The sequence below is a fragment of the Chlamydotis macqueenii genome, chromosome 22, assembly GCF_036417535.1.
Source record: "Chlamydotis macqueenii isolate bChlMac1 chromosome 22, bChlMac1.mat, whole genome shotgun sequence".
Classification (NCBI taxonomy): Eukaryota; Metazoa; Chordata; class Aves; order Otidiformes; family Otididae; genus Chlamydotis; species Chlamydotis macqueenii.
Window position 1 is genome coordinate 5,933,269 of NC_141577.1, and position 14,324 is coordinate 5,947,592.

Genomic DNA, 14,324 nt, shown 5'->3' on the forward strand with positions numbered 1-14,324 from the left:
CCAACCGCATCCTGGGCTGCACCCCCAGCAGCGTGGGCAGCAGGTCGAGGGAGGGGATTCTGCCCCTCTGCTCCGCTCTGGTGAGACCCCCCCTGCAGCACTGCGTCCAGCTCTGGAGCCCCCAACATCAGAAGGACGTGGAGCTGTTGGAGAGGGTCCAGAGGAGGCCACGCAGATGCTGAGAGGGCTGGAGCAGCTCTGCTGTGAGGCCAGGCTGAGAGAGCTGGGGCTGTTCAGCCTGGAGAAGGCATCCGGGGCTTCGTGGCTCTGACCTCACTGCCACCTCACACCCCTGCAGTGACATCATAGGGCAGTCACTGGCGCCGGGGTGCTGAGGACGGGGCCGGGGGCAGGCTGGGACCCCGGGTGGGGGGGCTGCAGCAGAATGGGGCAGGGCCAACCCCAGGGGCACGGACTCCCACCCGTGGGCGCAGCCGCCCCGGGGTGTGGGCGGTGGGGCGGGGCTCCGAGAGATGGGCGGGGCTCTGTGCAGCGGGGGCGTGGCCTACCGGCAGGGGGCGGGGCTGCCGGGTTCGCGGGCGTGGCCCGCTTGCGGGGTCTCCCCCGACCGCGCGCGACGGTGGCGTGGCCTCGGCGGGCGAGGGGGCGTGCCCCAGAGGAAAGGGGCGTGTCCAGCCGCGAGGCCGCGGCGGCGGCGGCGTTGCCCGGGGTGACGCGCGGAGGCAGCCGGCACCCCGTGACGTCACCCACAGGGAGGGTCCGCTCCGCCAATCCGCCCCCTCCGCCCCGGAGCGTCCTGCCGGCGCCGCGCCAATAGGCGGCCGGGGGGGGCGTGTCCGCCGGGCAACTCCCGCCAATGAGGCGGCGGCGGCGGCGCGGGGCAACAATGGGGGGCGCCCGGGGCGCACGTGGGGCCGCCGGCGGGGTTCGCGGCCCGGGAACGGGCGGGGGGGGGGCGGGTTGCGGTGCAGGGGGTCCCCGCTTCGTCCCGCCCCCGCCGCTGCCCCACGCGGCGTGGGGCGCTCTTCTCCCCTCCCCACGCCCCTCCGGGCCCTCCCCCCCCCCCCCCGTGTCACGGCGGCGCCCGCATTCGGGGCCGGGCAACGGCGGAGGGAGGGAGGGAACCGAACGGAACCGAGCGATCGAGCGGCGGCCGCCCCAGCATGTGGCCCGCCCGCGCCGTGGCGGCGGCGGCGGGGCGGGGGGAAGGAGGAGGAGGAGGAGGAGGAGGAGGAGGAGGCAGGTGCGCGACCGCTGAAACGGAGCGGGGGGGCGTAGGGGCGGGGAGCCGCCCGCCGCCCTCGCCCGGCGCTGTCAGCTGCGTGCCGTCCGCCAGCATGGCTCCGCCGCGCCGCCGGACCTAAAGCCGGGCCGCCCCAAAACCCCAACCCCCCGCACCCCGCCTTCCCCACCCTCCGCTCCGCTTCTCCCCGCCCAGGTCCCCCCCGCCCCACGCCCCGCCGCCCGGCTCCGGAGCCCGCCGGTCCCCGGCCGAGGATGCCGCCCGCCGCCGCCGGTGCCTCCGGTTCATCTGTTGCTGCCTGACCGCGCCGCTCGCCCGGTGCAGCCTCCGCCGATGGATGCGGCAGCCCCCGCGCCCTGCCCGCCCTCAGCCGCCCCGCTGCCCCCTGTACCGGCAACGACTCCGGAGCTCCGCGGCTGGTAAAAAAGAAAAAAAAAAAAACGAAAAAAAAAAAAACAACAACCAACAAAAAACCAACCAAAACCAAACAAAAAACCGACCTTTCCCCGTCTCGCCCGGGGCCGGAGAGGCGACCGATGAACAGGCAGCGTGGCCCCCGGCTCGTCTCTCCCGTTCGCCTCCCGCTCCCCGGCGCGGAGCCGGGCAGCGCCGCGTCCTAACGCTGCGCCGGACCCGGGGCTGCAGCCCCCGCGCTGCCCCCCCCAGCACCCGGGCGCACGGAGCGGCCCCTCCTTCCCTCCTCCCCCTCCATCCCAGCTTGGAGCCCTTCTTCGCACTCCTCTCCCTCTCCTCTTTTTGGCTTTTTTTTTTTTTCTTTTTGGCTTTTTTTTTTTTTTTTTTTTTCGGGTGGAAACCGACCGTAACTCCGCGGAGGGGGTTGTTGGGGAGGGGGGTGGGGTGGGGGGGGAGCGGCGGGGAGGGGATCATGGAAGAAAAGCTCCAGGCGCATCAGGTGGAGATCGACCCGGATTTCGAGCCGCAGAGCCGGCCCCGGTCCTGCACTTGGCCTCTCCCTCACCCGGACTTCGCGGCGGAGGACGAGGATGGGGGCGCGGCGGGGAGAGCCCCGGCGCTGGCCGGCACCGGCGGCGAAGGAACGGAGAACGCGGTGGCCCCGGCCGAACGCAGAGCCGCCGCCGCCGCCGCCCCCCTGCCGCCCCCCGGTACCGACGTCGGGCAGCTCCGCAAGGCCAAAACCTCCCGGAGAAACGCCTGGGGTAACCTCTCCTACGCCGACCTCATCACCAAAGCCATCGAGAGCTCGCCCGAGAAGCGCCTCACCCTCTCCCAGATCTACGACTGGATGGTGCGATACGTCCCCTACTTTAAGGATAAAGGAGACAGCAACAGCTCCGCCGGCTGGAAGGTACCTGACCCCTCTGACCCCAACCCCGGCACAACTTTCCCCTCTCGCTCCTGAAGGCGCGACGGACTCCGGGTGCTTCCCTTGGGGCAGCCGGAGCCTGCCCTTGGCTGTGGGGCTGGGGGGATCCCCGCTTTCCTTATGATTTGGGGGGGTGATAAAGGGCTTGGTCAAGTTTTGGGAACGGCTGGTGCCTCGTGATGTTGCATGTTGGAGCCGGGGCAAGCTTGTCCCTGCTGGGACTGGGTGGGACAGTGGAGCCGGAGCTCTGTGCCACCATCCTCCCCGGGAAGGTGAGGGAGAGGAGGGATGGCGAGAAGGAGGGTGGTCGTGGCTGGCTTTCCTGCTGGCCTGTGAGCACCGGGGTACGGTGAGTGACAATCCCGTCCCTGCCTGCGGACACCCCGGCCTGGGCAGGTCCTTGAGCGCCGGCGGCGTGCCTGGGAGGAGAGCCGGAGGGAGGGCTGGTCCCAGGCAGGTGTCTCCAGGATGGCTGTTACCCGGTTCTGGGTAAAAAGAGGCGCTTTTACCCAGTACACCTTCCCCAGGGTCGTGTCCCTCTCCTGGGGGGGCCGTGTGGGCAGCACTCAGTCCCCACAGCTCCACGCTGTTTTTCCCTGGCTCTGCTCCCAATTGGCACCGTGGGCTGGTTAGAAATCCCTGGCACGGGCAGCAATGCCCCTCTCGCTTGGTGCCAGCTGCGGCTGCATCACCCCGACCACCCTGGCACGGGGCGAGGGCACGGAAGGTGCCGGGTTCTTGGTGGGGGGGTGACCCCGACCCCTGCCCCTCCAGCTGGCAATCACCCCGCTCCACGCTGGGAAGGGGAAGAGATCGCCCATGTCCAGATGGTGTCAGTAAAAAGGAGACGGTTTCTCTTAAGCCCTCCCCTAAGCCCTGTCACCTCCAGTGTGATTAGTGTGTAACGAGGCTTTCGGGGGTCTGACACCAGCCTGCGGTCCTGGCACGGGGGCCCTGGCTCCGTTGGAGGCCCGTGGACCCGGCCTGCCAGTGAGGTCATTTTGGGTTGCAAACGGGGCACTTTTGGGGCAGTGAGGCCGGACTCCGTCTGTCTGTGGCACCTGCGGCTGAGCCGCGGGAGCTGGTGTTGCGTGGAGGCTGGGAACCCTCTCTGCCTCGCTTCCCTCGTGATGGGTGGGCAGGGGGCAGGCGGTGTGCCCCCCGCCCCAGTGTGGGGATTCCCCTGGGGAGGGTGGCGGGGGCTGCGGAGGGTGCAGGCGGTGGAGGTGGCGGCGTAGGGGCTGACCATATCTCCCCCGGGGTGAGAGCCATGTGGCTTTGTGCGCGCGCGCTGGGGGAAAAGGGTGTCCCCAGGACCTGCACGCGTTGGGGACAGCGCGGGGCATGCACCGACGGGGTCTGGGGACGTGACGGGGCAGTTTGTAGGGGCTCTGGACTGGTGGCTGGGAGGGCTGGGATGAGGAGTGAAGGGACTCCCAGGCAGCCGTGCGTGTCACCGGGGATGTGGGACACTTGGGGACCCCCCCACTGTCCCCAAGCAAGTGTGAGGGGACGGCGCTGTGAGCAAGTTTGTGTGCCCAGCTGCAGCAGGGTGTGAGCGGGGAAGGGGGATGCTGGTGTCTCCCGGTGCTGGCACGCGAACCAAAGCCACCGCGCAGAGCCCTCCCTGGTGGGAAGGACCCCGGCTGGGGACGGCAGGGCCACCAGCTGCCGTGGTCACAGGCGAGTGCTGGGTTTGGTCCACCTGCAGCTTGCGCGGGATGGAGGAGTGACCCGTGTCCTCTTTGGGCGTGCCAGGGCGTGCACGGGGCACGGTGGCAACACACAGGTGTGTCTGTGCGAGGTGGCCCAGGCTTCCCATCCCGCCCACGCTGGCACCGGCTTTGGCCCCTGGGCGAGGCCAGGCTGCGACGGCAGCGTCGCCTGCCCGCGTCGGTCCTGGCAGAGGCGATGCTTAAGGACATCCTCCTGGGAGAGCAGGAGCGGCCTTTCCCTGTGCCAGCTGTCACCCGGGGGGTCCCCTGATGTGTCCCAGAGCCACAGGGGTCCCAGGAGCCAACACCTCCTCCTGGCAAAGCCTCCACCACAGAGTGTGTGGGAGCAAGGCGGGTTGTTCGGCCCTGGCCCTGCCCCCCCCCACCCTTCCTGGTGTCTCTTGTCCCTTGGGACGGGGATGGTGCTTGGCCTGCATCCCTGTGCCTGGGGTGCTATGAAGCCCTGCCACCTGACATGAGGTTCGGTGGCTTCCTCGTTGAGGGGGGGGCTTGCCTGGGTGCACCCCGGGGTGGGATGCTCTCCACCTCCTTGGCCTGTTTCCCGGCCGGAGCAGCTCCGTCGTGGCTCTGCCTGTCTTGCCCTGGGCTGTGCTGCCTGTCGCTGCTGCCTGCTCCCCCCGGCAGCCCCCTTACCCACCCCCTCAAGGCGTTGGCACTGTTACTTAAAACTCCCAGCCCAGCTCAGCGCTCGGCCAGTTGCGGAGCAGATGGGGAGAGAAGCGGCGTGCGGAGACCCCCTTCGCTTGGTGGTCTCACTGGGCACCACCATGTCAGGGGTTAAACACCTTCCCCACAACCCCACGTCCCCCTCCCAGCTGTCCCCTGTCCCGGACCCCCTGGGTGCCCCTGCGCGTCCCTCCCCCGTGCAGGCTGGCAGCTCGTGGTGCCGCGGGAGCACCCGGGGCGCTGGGCAGTCAATTTTGTAGTAACGAGCTTCTGGTGGCTTATTAAAGAGCCCCTGGAGATGCCACGTCCCTCCTGCCCCAGGCCTGGGAGAAGCATGGCAGATTTAAAGCGTTTCATTACCCAGCACAGCGGTGTTGGAGGGGGGTGTCGGGTAATGGGCTGCTCCTTTAATTAGCTCCTTCGCAGCCTCCTCACGCCGGGGAGAGCGGGACGGCGGAGATCTGGGAGCCCAGCCGAGGGCACGGCAGCCCCATGGGGTGCTGGCTGCACTGCTGCTGGTTTGGCAGGACTTCTGCAAACCCCCCTGCCCTGCTGTAGCATCGAGGGGGCTTTCTCAGCAGGACCCCTTCCTGCATCCAGCCGGCCATGGGGATGCTGCACCCGTGCCTGGCTGTGGTGTCCGATGTGTCCGACAGGAATATGTTCCCCCAGGCTGGTTAGCGATCTCTTGGAAGGGAAGGATGGTGGCACGGGGTGTGTTTTTGGGTCAGGCCTCTCCTTCGCCACAAAGCTATGCACTGCATTACGTGGTTTTACGGCAAGGTAAACTGAGGCACAGCATCTAAGCACCTTGGCCACGCTCAGCATCAGGACCAGGACTCAGCTCTCTCTAACAGGAAGGGTGGGATGCTCCGGCCGCTGCCCCCCCGGGATAAACGTCTCCCCGCACCGTGACGGGCTGGGCCGGCGCGTTGGGCTCGTGCGCCGGGAGCTGCCGCTGCTGCTTCCCGATGCAGGGCAGCAGGCGCCCGCTGACTGACAGTTCTGCTTAATTAGGGAGTTGTTATTTTATCAATTCCAAAGCGCTTGAAGTTTTCTGCTCCAGCTCACGCTTTCCACTTGTTAATGGGAAACCAACACCCTCCGTCAAAAAGGCAGCGGCACTGATGCATTTTAAAGGTTTCTGCTTGCTCCAGTTTGACATCCAAAATATAACAATCAAGTAATCAGCTGGTGGATGCCTGTTTGATGCAGCACTGACAGCACTGAAAACCTTAATTTCCCAGCCCTCCCCTACACCTCCTCCCCCTCTGCATCCCTGGGTCGGTAGCGTGGTGGCTGCTCCCGGCGTGGGCGACCGGGGCTGCCGGGTCCTGCGGGCCCACGGGTGCTGCTGTGTGCTTGGGGCTGGGGGCTGCCATGCAGAGAGCCCCCCCGCCCCGCAAGTGCCACCTTTGCAGGGTGGGATGGAAGGGATTAAGGAGAAAAAGAGATGGAAAGGGTATTTGGGTGGGAGCGTGGTCTGAGGGCCCCTTGCTGCCCCAGGGTCTGGGGCGTACTGGGGTGCTTCACCTCCCGACTGGGCGTGGAGACCCCGAGGGCTGATGCCATCTCTGCTAGCGAAGGGACACACAGCCCAGCCCCACTGGGTGCTGCACGGGAACGGCAAGAGCATCCTTTGGGCCGGCTGCATGTGGCCCCGCGTGCCCTGTCACTGATGCCACCCCCTGCTCTCGCCTCTTGGACGGGGGCTAGCGCGTCTGCCTGGGACCGTTGCCAGAAAGCAGCACCTGGGGACTGATGGGGACAACTTTCCCCTGGCAGCTTGGGTGCCAGCGAGGGAGCGGGCGATGCCGTGGGGCGGTGGTGCGGGGGCGAAGGGGAGAGTTCTGGGGAGGATGGGGTGACGTGGCTCGGGGGTTGCACAGCGGGCTGGCTCCCATTCCCACTGGGATTAGCAACGTACGCGCCACCCGACCGTGAAAGCCATGGTCCCTGGGGCACCGCGCTGAGCGTGGGTGCTGCCACGTCGGGGCTCCCGTGTCGGGGCTCCCGAGGGGCGGTTTGGCTGAGCCGGGCTCACATATCCCCATCCTCTCCATATATGGAGATTTTTCCAGCGACATGGAGAGCCTGGCGCTCCCCAGAGAGCTGCCCATGACTGGGAGCAAAGGAGCTGGGAGAGCCCGGCCATCCTCGGCGCCGGGAGGAGCCCCCGGCTTCTTCACCCCGGGGAACCCCTCTGCTTCATCCCCCAAACAGTGCCCAGAGAAGCCGCCCTGGCTTTCCGGTCCCCGCGAGTGCGATGCCCTGGGGTCTCCCTGATGTGGGGGAACCCCTCTGACCCTTTCCCTGCAGCACAGGTGGGGTCCCCCCCTGGGTACCCATCCCGTCAGCACCTTGGGGCTGGAGTGGGGGACTTCACACGGGGATGGAGGAGCCCGCTCGCTTCCCCCTGAGCCACCATGGCGTGCGCCAGTGCTGCTGCCGGCATGGCCGTGAGGGATCCCCCGGGCTCTTCTCCTCCTTCCCGCCTCGTTTTTCTCTCTCCTTTTGGAGGTTTTCATCTTCCTTCTAATTTTTTATTTTTTTCCCCCTCTCTTCTTCTGGAATCGCTTTTCATGCAGCGCTAACTGCTGAAGTAACACAAACCTGCTAAATGGTCCGGCTTTATGATAGCATAAAAATGATACTACAGCAGTGAGTGGGGCTTTATTAAACCCAGGGGAAAAGCTCCAAATGAACAGCTTGCTCTGCTCTTAGCTTTCCCACCGCACCCCCTCCCGCCCTTTATTTTTAATAACCGCTGGAATATAAACTACAGTTAAGATCCTGCAGACTAGAAGAGCGCTCGCAGCCCGACGTTATCTCTGTCCGTCCCCACGCGCGGGTCCCTGTACGCATCCAGCCATGCCGCTCACCCGGTGCTGTGAAGGGAGGACCGGAATCCTGGGCTGGGAAATGAATTTCCCGGTCTTTGGCTTTGTACTTAAGAAGCCTCCTACATATTTTGCACGGAGGCCGTGCCCCCGGTGGGTCGGGCCAGGCGTGATGTGGGAGCGAGCTGGAGCGATTTGGGCCGGCTTTCCGTCCTGGTGGGATCCTCACTGGGATGCTGCCGGTGGCTTTGGGAGTGGGGTTAGACCCCTGTCACAACCGTGTCGTCGCAGAGGGGGAGCAGGCAGGCGGGGGATGAGTGTCCCCTTCCTGCCACTGCAGCGGGGTCCGGGCATGGTCGGACCACCAGCCCCACAGGCTGCCACCCCACTTTCCTGGGGTCCCTTGGGTTTCCTGTGGGGATGCTCTGGAGCTGGCTGTGGGGGTCTCCCCTTGCCCTGCTACCCCGCTGCACCCTGAGGTGGGTGCCTTCCCTGCACCCAGCGGCGGTGGGCTCACCGCTCCCCCACTGCATTACTTTTAATTAGCCCGACGCTTCCCATCGGCTCCGCTCTCCCGCTGAAGGTGCCTGACGCGCGCCGAGGTGAAAGGCACTTTGGGTTACGGAAGGACACGCGGAGCGGCTCGCCGGGCTGCCGCTGAAGCTCATTTTGGACAGCATCTGTTCATTATTATGTGGTGCCTTGGCCGGGCGCCAGCCAGGAGAACTGAAAACCCCAGCACAAAGCTCGCTTTCACCCACCGTGGGGTGGAGGAGAAGGAGGCAGCCGGTGCTGAGAGGGGGTTTGGGGACCCCCAAAGCAGGCTGGTCCCTTCCCTCCCAGTGGGGATGCTCCAGCATCCCAGAGCACCCTGAGCCTCTTATGGGTCTGGCCATGGGGCTGCTGGCTGTCCCGCGGGGCTGGGGGCTGCCCCAGGGGGGTTGATGGGGTGATGTTGGGGTCTGTGTGCGTGGGCTTACCCTTCGCTTCCCCAGCCCCCCGAAGGATGGCTGTGCCCATCGGGGCTGTGCGCTGTGCGGGTATGCTCCCGCACTTTGCCGCCTGCTGGCCCAGTGGGCGCAGGTGCTGGGGTTGATGTTGGCCCCGCGCCCTCCACCCCTCTGGAGCCACGGGCGCAGCGGCATCGCTGCCCTGTCCCCTGGGGACAGAGATTTCCCGGGCAGCCCCGGGTGCCAGCAATGGGGGCACGCATGGAAGTGCCAGGATGGGCACGCTGGCCTCCGCTCCCCGGCATGGGCAAACCCTCGCCCGCGCCAGCCCGCGGGGCTGGGCAGAGCACAGGGAGCTGCGGGAACGGCACCGCAGGGCATCACCGCCTGCACGCACGCGTCCGAATTTGCGCGTGTTCCCTTGCACGCCTGTGTGGGCGCATTTGGGGTGTGGCGTGTGCACACCCGGCACCGGGCTCGCCACGTGCGCTCCCACGTGCGCCCGCACCCGCACGTTGCAGTCAGATGTGCGTCGGGTGTGCAAGGGCGGTGCGGGGAGGGATCCTCGAACGTGCCTTGGGCTGGCTCACGCTGCTGCTCGCTGCACGGCCTCCCAGCAGTGCGGGCGGGGGGCAGCGTCCCTGTGTCCCCAGGGGCTGGGGGGGACGACACGGCCATGCTGTGGGGCGGTGGGTACTGCGGGGGCTGGGTGCTTCTGAAGGCTCCTCCGTGGCTCAGCGGGAGCCTGAGCTGGGGTGCTGAGCGGCCACCTTTGATTTGCGGGGAAGGGGAAGGAAAAAACTGAAAAAAAACAGAAAAACAAAGAAAAAAAGCCAACACCAAGGAAGAGAAGCAAGGCGAGGGCTGTTGGGAGCCGCCTGGCGCGGTGCCGGCGCGGGGACGCTCTGGAGCAGACATGCCAAGCTGTAATTGCAGACAGGCTGGTTTCAGGAGACGAGACGGTTATTTTTAACTCGCTGGAAGGTAATGCACTGATCTCCTGCCTGCTGGTTCAAAAGTTCAAACTCCCCCGTGCCCCACCACTCCCCAAATCCCCCTTTGCTTGCCCACCTCATGCTGGACCCCCGGCCGGGCTCTGGGTGCCCCCCTGGAAGGCGCGTCCCCATCACGGTCCCCGCGGCCCTGCGGTTCGGCAGCCCGGCGCTGCCAGACGCCTGCGCCCTTCCCGGGCCGGCCTTTGTGTCTTCCTGGGGAGTCTTGGCTCCTCTCCCGCGGGACTGGGAGGAGGCCGCGGCCGGGGCCAGCCCCGGGGCCCGGAGGAGATGGGGGCCGTGCCAGCTGCGTGCCTGGCCTTGGCGCTGCTGAGATCCCCGAGGGATGGTGCTGGGAATGGGTGCTGCGTGCTGGGGTGCCCCATCCTGCTCGGAGTCCGGTGGGGAAGGCTTGCGATGCTGTGAGTGGTGGCCCTGCTCACTCTCCGAGGTCCCCAAGCGCTTTCCGGTCACGGCCCTGTGCCCTGGTGACCGTGCTGCCCCGGGGTACGCTGGCATCTCCTCCAGCAGCCGGGCAGGGATGGCAGGGCAGCGTGGGGATGGTGGGGTGCTGGTTCCTCCCCTTCTACGGCTCCCTGGACATGGCCACCGCGGAGGACTGAGCCTCTGCGCCATCCGTCTGGTGGGACCAGCCACTGAGCCCAGTGCTCCCAGTGCCGCTTGGTCCATGCTGGGGATGGTGCAACCACCTCAGCCTTGCCTGTTGGTCGCGGGAAAGCCCAAAACCCACGTGCAGGGATATATAACTTCTTTTTTTTTGTTCTTGTTTTTTTTCTGAAAACGTATCGCTGGGAGGACCTGGGTGCCCTCTACTCCTCAGGGAGCAGCTTGGCTGCCCTGAGCTGGGATGTCACGGGCCGCATGGGACCCAAGCGCTACCAAGCTGGGGAGCATGGGGATGAGCCCGGCGCCTGCTTCCCAACACTCTGCCCAAAGCAGAGCAGAAACGTGCCGCAACATCTCATGGTTGCACCTGCAATACCTGTAATTAATCCTTTGCCCCCCCATCAGCCTCCCCCAGGAGCTCGGCCGCGGGGAGCCAGCGGGCGCGAAGCCCCAGGGCGCTCCTGAGCAGGAGCAGCGTGTCCATCCCCCTGTCCCCAAATGCCCTCTCGCCCTGGTTCGTGGCGTCAGCAGTTTGCCAGACGGCCGGGAACTCCCTGCCTGGCTGAGATGGCTTTTGTCCTCAGCCGTCACACGGTCGGGACCGCCAGCTGCGGGTGCATCGCTGCTCCTCGGTCCCACTGCCGGCGTTCGGCATTCCCCTCCCCTTGGATGTGGCTGCTTTCGGCAGGAGTGCTGAGGTTTGGGGGGACCCGAGGATTGCTGAGACCCGCCGGCCACGTTTCGTGGCGGTTTGCTGACACCGTGGCTGCGCATCGTCTACCGGAGCGGATAAATTGGGGAATAGCCCAGCTGCCTCGGCGGTGAATTGTGGGGCCGTTATCTGTAATGAGTTCAACGAGGATGGCAGGGTGTGGGCCATGGGGGGAGCCGTACCGGGGTGATTTCTGCGCTGTGACCCTGGCAAAGCGAGGAGCATTTCCGAGCCCAGTGGGGTGCCGGCTCCTTGGGGGGGTTACGTGGCCGCACACTCCGCTGCTCCGCCTGCGTGGACCCGTGGGATGGGAAGGGCCTCCCGCCATCCCCTCAGCACAAGGAGATGGGGGGCAGAGGGGGACTGGGGGGCCGGGTAGGTACCGTTGCCTCCATCGGCATCGGTCCATGCTGGCGAGAGCGGGCCCTGCGCCAGGTTTCGAGCATCCCTGGAGCCCGCCCGTGCTCTCGGATGTGTTTGGTAGCACAGGATCGATCGGAGGCGCCCAGTGCAACCTCGAAGAATGGGAGAGCTGGGGAGACTGGGACTGGGCTTGGGACCCTACTTGCTTGGTCCACGCTGGTGACCATGCTGGTGACCTCCTTTGGCAGTGGGACCCACTGACTCCTTCCCCGTGCATCCCGTCCCGCCGTGCAGCCGGTCGGAGCGGCCGAGGGAGCAGGTTGCAGCTGGACGCAGAAGGGCGAAACCCCGGCTCTGCGACGCTGCACGAGGGGTCCGGGCAGCCAAGGTGTCACCTCCCGCCTGCCGCGTGCCTGGCTGGCGGCTGGGCCTCGCACCCTCCCCGCGCAGGCGGAGAGCGCGTGCGGGGATGCAGGGAAGGAATTAACAAGCTTGCAGGGCGACAGGCTCATAAATTTTGGCTTTTTTTTTTAATTTTTTTTTTTAAGACTGTCAAACCTATGCCTGTCCCAGGGATGTAAGACAGCGTTTTATTGCTGCCTGCCTGATGGTTGTTCCCTTCTCCTCTGCGGCTGTGATTTATCCCTGCACTTTGCGCTGATTGGATTAGAAGTTTAAATGCTAAGGGTGCATAACAATATATTTTTCTTATTAATATTAAAAAATCATTATTGGATTTTTTATAGTTCTGTTTTGAATTGAATCCCCTTGCTTGATTTATTCTCTCTCCCAGAGTAGAATTTAATGCTAATAGGAACAATCATTGCTTTGTTTTGAATCTTTGACTGTTTGGAAAACTTTCTCTGCAAAGGGAAATTACAGCGTTATTAGGAGTCCATTAAAAGAGGGTTTGCCCATTCCTGGCTATTACCTGCGAGCTGGAGAGAAAACAGGAAAGCAAAGACAAAGAGTAGTCTCTTTTGCCGGGCTTTCTGCTTACACCCATCCCTAGGCGTAACGCAATTATTGTGCCAATTGTTATAATCAGCTCTATTCTATCACCGGTATTAATTGCAGATCCCGTCCGTTCAGTTTCTTGCGGGACGCCGGGCGGTGGATGCGTGTGCGCGGCGGCGGAGCGCAACTCGTCCGCGCTCACCTACGCACGGGCGAAAGGCAGGGGCTTGGCTGCCCGCGACGGAGGGCGATGGGGTATCACGGGGCCGCTCTGCTTCCCCTTGGATTTCTTATTTTTGAGGAAAATACAAAAAGTACCATGGGAGCCCCGAGCTGACGCCGTTCGCAGCGCATCCCCCGGACTGTGGGTACCGAGCGGTGGGATGAAGGATGCTGGATTTCCTCCCTGTGATGCCCTTTCTCCCGGCGCGGAAGCTGAGCGGTGCCTCTGCCCGTGCGTGTGGACCAGGTGTCGCTTGCCCAGCGCCGTGCCAGCCCCGGGACCACCGCATCCTCGCAGTTGTGCCCGACATGCTTTGCTTTCAGGCGGCTGCCTGCAGCCCGCAGGGCTCCAGCGGGCAATGGGGCTGGGCACCAGCCCCACGGGCAGCACCCAAGAGCAGAGGCAGGCAGGCAGGTGGGAACGGGGCAGAGGCCGGGGCGGGGGGCACGATGCCAAGCGGCTGGAGACATGCCTGGGCTCTGTGCAGGGTGCTGGGCCGGGTGCAGCGGCGATGGGGAGCTGTGCCAGGCTTGGCAGGCGGCTGGCACTGTTGGCAGGATGAGCGCAGCCTGCCCGGGCACGGCTGGGACAGGCCTGGTCAGCCGTGGCCCAAGGAGCGCCAAGGCGGGGCGGGGAGGGGGGGCTGTGGGGCGGCTGCCGGGCTGTGGGGCGCAGGAATGTCAGCCTGAGCGATGGCGTGAACCTCCCTGCAGCCCTGCACCGTGCCAGGCCGCCACCCCGCACCCTGAAACCCGCACCCCTCCCTCTGCTCCCCAAAGCCTGTACCCTGCACCCTGCTCCCCATACCCTGCACCCCAGAACCTGCACACTCCACCCTCCACCCCACACCTTGCGTTGTGCACCCTGTACCCCACATCCTGCACCCCGCACCCCAAACCCCGCACCCTGCACATTGTACCCTGCATCCTGCACCCCACCTGCCCAGACTCCCACCCAGACATCGCTTATTGCAAACATGCACCCACTCCCCCATGCACCCCGTACCCTAAACCCGCACACCTAGAAACCCACCTGAGCTTGCTGGACACCTCGTACCTGCGCCCCCCAGCCCTCCAACCCCCCCCCAGCCCACCCCATACCTGGAGCTCCCCTCCCCGCCGTGCCCTCCCTGCTACCCGGGGCTGCTGGGACTGGCAGGAGGTGTGGGCAGAGGGGTTGCGGGCAGGGGGGTGCTTTCCCCAGAGCTGCCGTCCCCCTGCCCTCTGCCCCATGTCCACACCTTGGGGTCACAGCTTGGGCACTGCCACCTGCCTTTCGGTGGGATTCCCAGTTGGCCCAGTGCACTGCAGGCACTGGGAAGCTCCATTTTCCTGGTGCGTGGGTGACAACGCTCGTGAGCCCTGGTGTGCTCAGCTCTGCCCCTCCGGCCCCTCCGTGCTCTGTGGGTTACGGGGTGTTGCTGCAAAGCGTGTCAGCTGCAGGGGGACAGCCCTGTCCCCCCTCGCCCCACGCAGCACGAGCAGTCAGGACGGGGACCTGCAGGGGTCTGGGGGGGCAGGGAGCCACCCTCTGCTGCCATGGGGTGGGGGTCCCTCTGTGTCCTGGCCCACGCCGGTGTGATGGATGATTGGAGAGCACTCCCACTCACCCCGTTTTCCCACTGTGCTGCCAAGCCTGCAAAATAGTATTTTTGTGGTTTTTTTTCTTTTTTTTTTTCCCCCGCCACTGACAACACTGTGGCAAACGCA

General features: G+C 65.4%; 1 protein-coding gene across 1 annotated transcript in view; it reads left to right on the plus strand.

Moving 5' to 3' along the window:
* Nucleotides 1–2,090: 2,090 nt before the first annotated feature.
* The window catches only part of FOXO6 (forkhead box O6), a 34,788-nt gene continuing 22,554 nt past the window's right edge, over nucleotides 2,091–14,324 (plus strand). The window contains exon 1 of the mRNA XM_086765041.1: nucleotides 2,091–2,531. Within this exon, the coding sequence (XP_086621167.1) occupies nucleotides 2,091–2,531 (441 nt within the window). The remainder of the gene's footprint in view (nucleotides 2,532–14,324) is intronic.